Here is an 11,679-nt window from a genome sequence, read left to right on the forward strand (position 1 = left end):
AAACACTGGACAAGGTCTTGTATAGATTGGAATTTCCTCATTTTCTGTCAACGGCCAAGTTGAATGCCTGATTCTTTGACAGCTCAAAAAGAATAGCCTGGCTTCGTCATCCTGTCCAGAGATTATGTTTCACTTTTTAACCCCTCACTTTTGATCAATCTGGACAGTTCATGGGCATCTGTCCAACCCCACAGCCACTTTTTATCCCATCCATGGTCTGGTTCCCAAGGGTATACATGCAAGATCATTCGGGAGTGAGTCACTGTGTGAGAGACACCAGATTTTGGGAGCAGGGTCCCACAAGGGACATGTTACCCCCTCGACAGAGAACAGTATCCTTGCCAAAATTGTGTTGTGGAGTAATTTTTTGTTGATCACCTGATGAAACTCCAGGCTTGACAAAGAAATTCACACTCAGGTTCTACTGGTACACCTTGTTAGTTTTTTCACTTACATGTGAAACCATGAAAAACTATTAAAACAACACCATGTTTACACGTATTTTGAAATATTCTTGGTAAAATAAAAAAAGTTCTTGCTGCACAAGGACAAGATCTCAATCTACTTGGTTCCCCCCCCCCAAAAATGGACATCAGAAGATTAGTCGAGATTGAGACTTCTTTCCTAAATCTGTTGTCCTTTCCAACTTCCGGTAGAAGTTTCTTCTGTTCATGTGCAGTCAAACCTCATTAATAAGAGCACTGTTACATGTACATGTAATACAAGATTTTGCTTATAAAAAGGACCATTTTACGGTAGGTGCCAACCACTTGTTTCTCATTATTTTCATTCCTGATTATACAAGGTTCCTGTTATAACAAGGAAATTTGCCAAGTCCAAAGGACCTCTTACTAACAAGGTTTGACTGTTCATGTAGCCGCATGTTTGTTAATGTTAACCCTAACATGCTAAAAATCTGGTTGAATCTAACATCTGGAGTGGCATAACTGGGGTACATTTGCGGGGGGGGGGATAGGGGCACTCACTTTTTTAGGGGGGTTCAGCCTTGTGGAAGGGATGCGCCCCTTTTTAGTCATGCCCTTGAACACCTTGAACTTTCACTGTGTTTTGATGAATTGCTGCCTACTCAGTCCAGCCCACATAACTTGACTGTGAAGGCTTGATCATTTCCATCCTACAAAAGACTGTGCCATCTGATTATCACCGAGTGTTGGAATTTGGGCAGAAATTCAGGTAGTACCCTCCAATCAAGACGAAGGAGTTTAGAGTATGATGGAATGACAACCTCAATCTTCCAGATTGTTGTTTCAGAGAAAGAAAAAAAAAACTCTCTACAAAGTTGAGTGTGATATATGGTTGTTCAATATTTCTCATGTTTCCCCTGAGTTCCCAGTGGCATGCCTGGGTATTAGAATACCATTGCACATAGCCTGAACTAACTTGAAATAAAAGTTGTCAAGAAATGTAAAAAAATCCTCTTAAAAAGTCATGGAATGTGTGAAGATCTGTGGTTTGTCCCCCTCCTCTCCCATATTCCTCTTCCCTTCCTTTAAAAAGAACATTAAGTTTGACACAGCTGTCAGTTCTATATCTGGAGTAAAAAGAAACCACCCTGCAACCGTCCCTTGTACTGCCCTGAAGCCCCACCCACAGAAGGGAAGTCTATTAACAAAACATTCTGTACATATTGAGTGGATAGAGAGAGGATCGCAGTGCCACTGTGGCCTACTTTTGCCACTGCTTGTCGGAAATATATTTGGGGTCTCGTCCCCAGACGTGATGAGTCATCTTGCCAGGGCTTGGGGGAACAACAGAGGGATATAAAAAATTGGCAGGTAGCCACAGCCTTGTCCCGAGAGCATGAGGGACTCTAAATATAATGTGAGTGGATCTTGGAAAGGATTCCTTAAAGGACAATATTCCACAGTTTATTTTTTTGGCCAGTATCACTTCGGACATACCCACTTCTTCATCCTAATTTGTCATTTTAATTTGAAATCCTGATTGTCGAGGGCCGACACTGTTTTATGGACTGATTTCCGTTGTGCCCAACCACATTGGAGGGTCTCGGCTCTGATGGCTTGTGACTCATATTGCAAGATTTGTCAAGCAGAAACTCACTTTCTCGTTCTGCGCCTTTGCTGTGTTTTTGTGCTGTTGGGTGGGGAGGAGAAGGGTCAGGTCGCTTGAGAAGAATTTTGCAATTCTCATTTTGTCTGATGCCGGTAGTTGCTGTGAAAACTTAAGATTTCTTGGTTGCTGGATTGCAAGGTGAAATAAGTCCAGCAAGGCTGTGCCAAGTTTTCTGTCAAGGACAGACTTTTTGAATTCAAGAGTCCTGTTTTGTTGTTTTATTTGTTGGAACCTAGGCATATGTTTAATCATCCATGCAGTTTTGAGCATTTTTACAACTACAGTTATTGAAGCCTGCTATTCTGCAATATGCAAGAGAAGGAAAATGTGCCAATAGTGAAATACTTCAATTCTCCCAACCTTACTTTACACAGGTGGAAAAAGTGTGGAGTTTGCCTGGTTTGTGCGGGTATGAAGAGAAGACTCCATCTGGAAAGGATTGCCATTTTAAGTGCTGAATATTCAAATTCTCCCACTTTTTTTGAGATCTCAGAATTTGTTGAGAGGAACCTGTTTAATGTACTAGTAATTGTCTTTATTTTGGGCCTGTGTTGACACGGGACAAGGAGATGTCTGGGCATGACAATCTATTTACGCAACTGGCAGGAAGCTATTTTCTCAGAGGGAAGAGCAAGAGACAAGGTTGTGCCTTTTTATTTCCAAGATCCTGGAGATGTCTGTAAACACTTATCAGAGATGAATACAGTAGACTGTCCCGCCGCCTTCAATTTTGACATAATTTTCCATGCGCCCCAGGGGATCAGGGTAAGGTTTATGAACATTACAGCCTATGCCGTTCGACAGGTCACTTACCTCAGTGCAAATACTGAAGTGGTTTGGAGGATGTCACAAAGTCATGGTTGAAAGAGCCTCACCATAGAGATTGAGTAATCTGTAGATTTGTATTAAAGAGAGAGTGACCAACTGGTTCACAGAATGTTAGAGAGTGATAGACTATTGCACAGAATGTAAAAGACTGACAGACTATTGCACAGAATGTAAAAGACTGACAAACTATTGCACAGAATGTAAAAGACTGACAGACTATTGCACAGAATGTAAAAGACTGACAGACTATTGCACAGAATGTAAAAGACTGACTAACTATTGCACAGAATGTGAGAGAGTGACAGACTATTGCACAGAATGTGAGAGAGTGACAGACTATTGCACAGAATGTGAGAGAGTGACAGACTATTGCACAGAATGTAAAAGACTGACAGACTATTGCACAGAATGTAAAAGACTGACAGACTATTGCACAGAATGTAAAAGACTGACAAACTATTGCACAGAATGTGAGAGAGTGACAGACTATTGCACAGAATGTGAGAGAGTGACAGACTATTGCACAGAATGTAAAAGACTGACAGACTATTGCACAGAATGTAAAAGACTGACAGACTATTGCACAGAATGTAAAAGACTGACAGACTATTGCACAGAATGTAAAAGACTGACAAACTATTGCACAGAATGTGAGAGAGTGACAGACTATTGCACAGAATGTGAGAGAGTGACAGACTATTGCACAGAATGTGAGAGAGTGACAGACTATTGCACAGAATGTGAGAGAGTGACAGACTATTGCACAGAATGTAAAAGACTGACAGACTATTGCACAGAATGTAAAAGACTGACAGACTATTGCACAGAATGTAAAAGACTGACAAACTATTGCACAGAATGTAAAAGACTGACAGACTATTGCACAGAATGTGAGAGAGTGACAGACTATTGCACAGAATGTGAGTGAGTGACAGACTATTGCACAGAATGTAAAAGACTGACAGACTATTGCACAGAATGTAAAAGACTGACAAACTATTGCACAGAATGTGAGAGAGTGACAGACTATTGCACAGAATGTAAAAGACTGACAGAATGCAGCTCTGGCATTCGTCGTGTGCTTGATATGCACAGTGGCGCACAGCAGTTAAAACAAACCACTTTGGAAACTATACCGGTAGGCCTTCTCAGTGTCATGTTCTTTTTGACAGTTTTCCATGGGCCTGATGCTTTAGCATGAGCGCGCACTGTCTTTTCACCTACAGCGCACCTCTGCATTACATCATTAGGTTTTAGATCTGTTGGCCAAGAGTGCATCTCCCATTATTTGCAGTTTTAACTGCCCGACTCTGATACCTTGATAGCCCTGTTCAGAAAAATACTGTACAGGTACGTTGTTCACTATACCTACTGCTACACATGTACGTTTAGCGTCTGTTTAGCGAGTTCTGAATCCATTGAGAAGATAATAGTTTGGCTAAACTCCTGTCTAGTATGTAACTATTTCTGTTTCCCTTGTCTCATCTCAGAGCTACCTGCAGAGCATCCAGAACCATCTCTCGCCAGAGATGCAGCGCATCGCTTCCACAACGCACCTGCCTCCCGAGCCGATCATCGCACCCCCAATCCCTCCCCCTCCTGAGACCACCACCACCACACTACTCAGCAACGCGTCCACCACCATCACCACTGTTGGACCAGTGACCCACATCGATGATGCCGATATTGCAGACGTATAGCATGCTGAGTTTATGGATATCCTGGTGGTGCCAGTGTTAAATGGTCTAGACACGGACCCTTGATAAGGATGTACCTACTGGTAGTGATAGCCATTAACCTCATCTCTCAAGAATTGGTGCAGTGGCGTAAGTTAATCAGTGGAAATTCTCTTTTAGTCTGATCAGTTGGAAATACAAAGGAGCTCTAGCTGTAAGTTTCTTGACAGGGCAAGTTGAGTTTAGCCAACTCAACCTCAAAATGTCATGCCAACAGAAAAGTGGACGTCACTAACACTGCTTCTGAACACTGCACATGAATTCTGTGTAGTTGATGCATTTGTCTCCAACACGTGAGAATACAGTCCCTTTAAAGGTCACTATAGAGAAGTGTCAGGTGGTCACCATGTGAGGTGCTCACCATGTGTGAAAATGTCCTTTTTTTTATTCTCGCATTGGGTGGTAAAATCCCACATTCCAAACCGTAGTAGTCAGCGAGTATTTTGCTCTATCGTGGCAGTGTGTGGGAGAGAGAATTTCTGCCCCATTTAAGGTAAAAGTATTAGAAAAAGTATGTATTTACTCTAGGTCATGAATGTCATGTCATCCCATTGTAAATAAATACATGTACATGTATGCAAGCTATGCTGAGCCATCTGATTAAATTTAACAGTGAAAGTTCCCGACATCTCCAATGTAGATGTACACGCAGTTTCCATCCTGCCTGATTGTTGATGTTATTAAGCAGCTGTGTGCAAGAAGTTTCTAAGAGATGAAATCCAGTGTTTGAGTCAAGTCCTTTCACAAATCCCTTAACAAGTCCAGTCACAAGTCCCTTCACAAGGCCAGTCACAAGTCCCTTCACAAGGCCAGTCATAAGTAACTTAGTGAACAATGACAAAAGAATGCTGTTGTCACAGCTCATTCGAATAGCTTGTGAATCGGCTCAAGACTGAATGATGGACTTACAGGGACTTGTGATGGACTTGAATACAGCACAGACGAAATCGCGCCCAAGATGGTGTTTGTGTGATGTGAATAAAATATGCAGGGATGTACATGTATAGCCAGCTTCAGAATGGAGAGAGTTTTCATCCTTGTGACCGAGTTCTAGGCAAAGTAAACTATACCAAGACATAACCAGACAAAATAAATAGCATGGTTAAATCAACTGAATTATTGATACTGGGTGAGCCAGTTTTCAGCAGTGGTGTTGGGGGGGGGCACGTGCCCCTCCCCCATTCCTGTTGCTCCCCAGGTGTCCCCCCCCACAAAAAAAATGGATGAATGGGTATTGAACTAGGCTTTCAAAAGCTTGCACTTAAATACTACACCACTGAAAGCCGGTGCCCCCCATAAGATGCTGGGCCCCCTTTAGCCTCCCCACTAGTAAAATCCTAGCTACGCCCCCGGTTTGCAGTAACCTCGTGTGCTGGCATCAAGTCAGAGAAGCTGCGTTAAAAATATGCTAAGCACGTAGCTGCTCTGTTTAGCAACAAGAGATGGCATGTATTTGCATAGCAGTGATATCCCTTGTGTAGGAACTTGTGTGGGTGCACTGGGTTTATGTGTGCTTGATGCAGGACTCGCCATTTGAATGTACATGTAGGGTCTTCAGCACTCCTCACTTGTGCGCCTGACACGTCCATAAGCCCAGTTGAACAACTTGTCACCAGCCTGTCTCTAGTCTTATATGCAGGTGACAGAGCCCATTCCAGTCACAGTGGATGCTCAAATGACAGTTTAGTTAAGCACAATTCTGTTGCCCTCAGCAAATGCATTATACACTGTATAGCATTGCTGTTAACTCCCATAGAGCAAGGACTCACCGCTGAACGCACAACAGGTGTTTTGGGGGGGCTAATTTTTGACGCTTTCCTGGCAAACGTCAGCCTCATATTGGCAGAGTGAGTAGTGACAAAGCTACAGTGGGAGATCTTTATCGCCTCTCCATCTTTTGCAAGGAATTAACCCTAACTCCCGAGGGTGCGTGCAAAATCATCTTAAAATTGGAGGATTCAGGACTGTTAGGGTTAATATTCATATTTTACTTCCAGAACTTCCAAAAAATAATTTCCACTCTGTGGTATCTCAGCATAAAATTTGTAAAAATTGAGCACAAAAATGCAGTAATAAATAAATGAATATTGATATGTGTGTGTACATATACATATACGATGTACGTGTGGTTTTTGGGTATCTAAGATGGTGTGCGTCTTAATTGGGCCTGCTGAAGGCAGTATGATTCTAATAAAATGATTTGCAGAAAATGGCAATTTTAACTATTGTAATAGTAACAAATGTGAAAATCAAGACTGAGGTAATTGGTGTATACATCCTTTCGCCCATGTTTATAGCTGAACCTGTGCTTGGACCTAGACTCGGTGTTATGGACAGAAATTAAGATGAGAAAGTTACATGACATCTCTCAACACAAAATATTTGAAAATAATTCGTTTGTGAAATTGTCAGTGAGCCTTAACAGTTGAACTGAATTTTTTTGTGAGGTTCATATTCTCACAGTATGAATTTTCCTTTTGGCAGTTTCTGACATAAATGACTATGCATTAATATCTTCTGTTTAGGAGTTTCTCAACATTTTCTCTATGTGAATTTTTTCCATGGCTTTGAATACATTTACTACTGTACAAGCATTATGCAACCATATGTGTTATGCATCTCTTTTATACTTTTCTTATCTTCCAAAATAATATATTCAAGAAGTATGTGAAAAAAAGCTAGAATATGCCTTGTTCAGTGGTTGTAATTGTATTTGGAAAAGTGTTGGAATAATGAGTGCATGTTATATTTTAGGGGCTGATACTGTATATGATCTCATCCATTAGTCCTTGCTAGGAACCTCCAGCTCTGCCACCACTATGCCACCAAATTCATCACTTTTGTAGACTTTGTTACTGTAAAGTTTCACATTCAGTGATCTGCAGCTGCCCCAGCTGTTAGTAGGTGCGTACATGTGTATGGGGCACATTACTGGAGGTCTGCATGTCTTGATCTACGTGTATCAAAATCGAGTGTGAGATTTGGACAGATTTGGGTTAGTTAATGAAGTTCACATTCATTGATCTTTACTGCCCCCAATCTGCCAGCATACCTTTATATTTAGGGCACATCATTAGATACCCGCTGTCTCCAATCAATCAAAATCAGATGAGCGATCTGGGCAGGTTTTGTTGGACACGTAGTTGGAGTTATATGCTCAACACATTTATTAATGTACCCCATTTCTAGTGATATTTAACAACCCTCAATTTGCCAGCACATTTAACATGGCACTGTCGCACACGCACAACTTATTGACTTTAATGGCAGTCTTCAGACAGATTGAATGTACATGTTTTTGCAAATCAGTCTTTATTATTTCCAACTTATTCTTAAGTTCTTCTTTGTTACTTCCTAAAGGGTGATTGTGCAAGTTTTGGAAAGATTCAACATCGTTCTGCAGTGTATTCATGTCGAAAAACTTTCTGGGGGTCCATGTGTATATGGTGTAAACCGAGTGAAATTTGAATGTACAGTATTTATAAGTTGGTTTTTCTTTGAAATGTAAACTTGTTTTGTTTTGAAATGTAAATTGCTAAAATGTATTCGTATTAGTGAATTATTTTTAGTTTGGGTCTTGAGAGACAAAACAAATTTCTGATTTGTGACTGGGTTTGACAAAATTGGTGCCTGAAGCAAGTTTAACGTCAGTCAATGTTTTTCCTGATTGATATGTTGGAACTGTGGGGTTTCTTTTCTGTTTTCTAAGGATTAAGAGATTGAGGTGTAAAAAGTTGTTTAAAATATCACTTTTTACCATTGACAAATGTGAAGGAGACACGTTTTGAAGAATCCAGTCACACACTGATTAGTTACTGGTGCTATATATAGGAGGAACGGTTTCTTCTTTTGTATGCAATATTTGAAAAGATTTTCGGTTCAGTTTTACTTAAAATGACTTCCTCTTTTAGTTTATAATCAGTTGCCAGTATTGCAGCTACCTGTTTTCACATTAATTGCATATATGACTTGTAACTGTGAAAATGATACTTCATTATCAAATGAGGTGAAAATGAAGCTACGCAAGACATACAATAGTTAATTGTTCAGTAACTTGTACTTGTCATTGAAGCTCTGTCTGGAGAAATCAAATTTTGTTGTCCTTTTGTATTCACTAAGACATTCAGTTTCTTTTTTCAAGATGTATTTTTCGTTTGGGAGATGTTAATTTATATAACGGGTTTTGCCCTTACCCAACGTATATATTAATAAACACTGTATGCTCAGTGCTTGTCCGAAAGCTTGCGAAAAAAGTCACAAGCTTACTCGCTTTTTTCGCAAGCTTTCGGACAAGCACTGAGCATACAGTGTTTATTAATATATACGTTAAGTAAGGGCGAAATTCGTTATATAAATTTAGTTTCTAGTTACAAATGATGCAGCGTATAGCCACTACTGGTGAAATGTCTTTATGCATGTACTTATTATTTCACTTATGGGATTTGTTTTACTTTTTCTATATAGTTTCATTACAGGATTAATTAACGGTTTCGGGCACTGTAGAAAGGTGTGGTAGGTGTTGAAGAAACCTCAGAAATGTGATTTCTGTACACTTCTGGATACTGGTAGATATGGCCGTGTCCATTAAACTTAGCTGTGGCTGGCAACCACATACAGGTGTGTAGGAAATTGCCACAGGTACTGTCGAGAGGCTGCCATAGAAAAGCATGCTTTTTTCAGCCATAGCCAAGTGATTCAGATTCAGCCTATGGCTTGTGATAACTTAACTCATACCAATGACCACATTCTTGCTCCAGCAAGCACCAAGGTATACGCAGTACCTGACTCAAAAGTTTGTTCACAGACTAGGGTTAACACAAATTTTTATATCGACTTGAAAATTGCAAGTTTGATTTTGTAAAACTGCCTCTTATGTTTTCAATTGCAATATCAGTAACAAGATCTAGAATTTTCTTGAGACTAATTTTTAAATGGTTTGTGGTCGGAAGTCTGTAAGTTATCAATTATGTTATTAACCCCAGCTGCTGGATGTGAAGGTTTTGTGAGGAAGGACCCAACACATATATGGGTAATTCCAGAAATTAGGGGTCCACTTTTTTGTGTGTCCCTGTCACATCTCACTTGTGATTTTTTGTAAGTTCAAAACACATTATCTAATTTCCAAGTGTGATTCATGCAAATTACCTGGCAAACAAATAGCAATAGGTTAAAATCATTTCCGGTGATATTTCCATGTCAAATAAAAAAGGTCAGATGTAACAGGGACACAAAAGTGTCACATTTTGGGACCTCTGATTTCTGGAATTACCGATATACTTTATCGCTTTGAGCTTAAATTTCAGAGTCGGTAGGCCTGTAGGTACACAAATTCAATAGCAACTTTTGTAGTTTGTTTCATAACACAGAAACGGCTACCAGTTATGCAGGTTTGTGTGGGTTATTGAAATAAATGAAAACAAGGTAAAAAGTCTTGAAATAAATGGGTCTTTAATGTTTACCATACCTGATGGTCTTGTTCCTTGTTTCTTTTTTTTTTTTAGAACTTGAGCTGAAATTGTGTTAGAGGGTTTTTAATCCTTCTATGAATTCCTGTAATTTGATTGGTTGTTACAGAACCGGGATGAGTACAGTGTATTTCAGTTTCAGTTAACTGACCGACTTAGCCTTTTTGGCAGTTAGATTATAGGGTCTGCAGTTGATGCATAGTTTGCATTTGTATTTTGTTCGTTTTGGTTAAATGAAACAACCCACAATTTTAATATTCTCATGCATATAAAAATGCTCATTTTTGAATCTGGTAAAATCTCCTCTGCATTATAGCTTCAAAGATTTAAAATGCAAGATAAACAGTCACCATTTTATTGCAGTGTTTGGTTTTCTTGGGAGGTTTATAATTAAAAGTGATTTACTTCTATCTCTTCCAGATGCATTCTTGACACATAAAAGCATATTCCATATTTGTTCTATATAAGTCCATCGTTGGGCTAAAATAAATTGAAAATGCCAGCCAGTTTATTTCAAGGTTTTAGTTTGCCCCAAATGGAATTTTGACGAATCAACCGCACAGTCCATCTTTTTGCTAAAATGAATTCAAAATGCAAGGCTAGCCCCTTGCAATTTTATTTCGAGTTTTTATTTTCCCCCAAATGCAATTTTGACGAGTCTACAGCACAGTCCATATTTGGCGAAAATGAATTCAAAATGCAAGGCTAACCCCTTGCAAGTTTATTTCAAGGTTTTAGTTTGCCCAAAATGGAATTTTGACGAATCTACAGCACAGTCCATATTTGGCGAAAATGAATTCAAAATGCAAGGCTAACCCCTTGCAAGTTTATTTTAAGGTTTTAGTTTGCCCAAAATGGAATTTTGACGAATCTACAGCACAGTCCATATTTGGCGAAAATGAATTCAAAATGCAAGGCTAACCCCTTGCAAGTTTATTTTTAAGGTTTTAGTTCGCCCCAAATGGAATTTTGACAAGTCTACAGCAAAGTCCATCTTCGGACTAAAATGAATTCAAAATGCAAGGCTAACCCCTTGCAATTTTATTTTACGGGTTTATTTTCCCCCTAAATGCAATTTTGAGGAATTTCAAGCAAAGTTCATTTTGGACTAAAATGAATTGAAAATGCAAGGCTAATCCCTTGCCAGTTTTAGTTTTCTTCAAATAGGGATAAATTAAAAACAAGCCCATTTTCAACCAAAGTTAATTACAAATAGAAGACTTTTAACCCCTTGCCATTTTAAAGGTTTTTAACCAACATGGGATTTTGACGAATTTGAAGCAAAGTCCACTTGAGGTCAAAATTAATTTCATATGCAAGGTTAACCCCTTGCCAGGTTATTTAAAGGCTGAATCTGTTTCCCAAATGTAATTTTGACAAATTTTAACCAAATGCAATTTTTGGCAAAAACCTGTTGAAAATGCAAGGCAACCCCCCTTGGCAGTTTATTTCTACAATGCACTTTTGAAAAAGTTGAAGCAAATTCATTTTTTTGGTACAAAATTCTGGAAAACATTTGTTTGGACAAAATACATGTGTAAGTCAAAAAAGACACA

At 39.3% G+C, this 11,679-nt stretch overlaps 1 protein-coding gene across 4 annotated transcripts in view; it reads left to right on the forward strand.

The window, feature by feature from the left end:
• tmem198 (transmembrane protein 198) overlaps nucleotides 1-10,126 on the forward strand; it is a 48,321-nt gene extending 38,195 nt beyond the window's left edge. For all 4 annotated transcript variants that reach the window (XM_022235142.2, XM_022235145.2, XM_022235144.2 and 1 more), the window contains exon 5: nucleotides 4,413-10,126. In XM_022235142.2, coding sequence (XP_022090834.1) covers nucleotides 4,413-4,622 — 210 coding nt within the window. In that variant the 3' untranslated portion in view covers nucleotides 4,623-10,126. The remainder of the gene's footprint in view (nucleotides 1-4,412) is intronic.
• Nucleotides 10,127-11,679: the final 1,553 nt, after the last annotated feature.

This window comes from Acanthaster planci, linkage group LG17 (genome assembly GCF_054643075.1).
Source record: "Acanthaster planci isolate LZ-2023a linkage group LG17, COTS_SCS, whole genome shotgun sequence".
Lineage (NCBI taxonomy): Eukaryota > Metazoa > Echinodermata > Asteroidea > Valvatida > Acanthasteridae > Acanthaster > Acanthaster planci.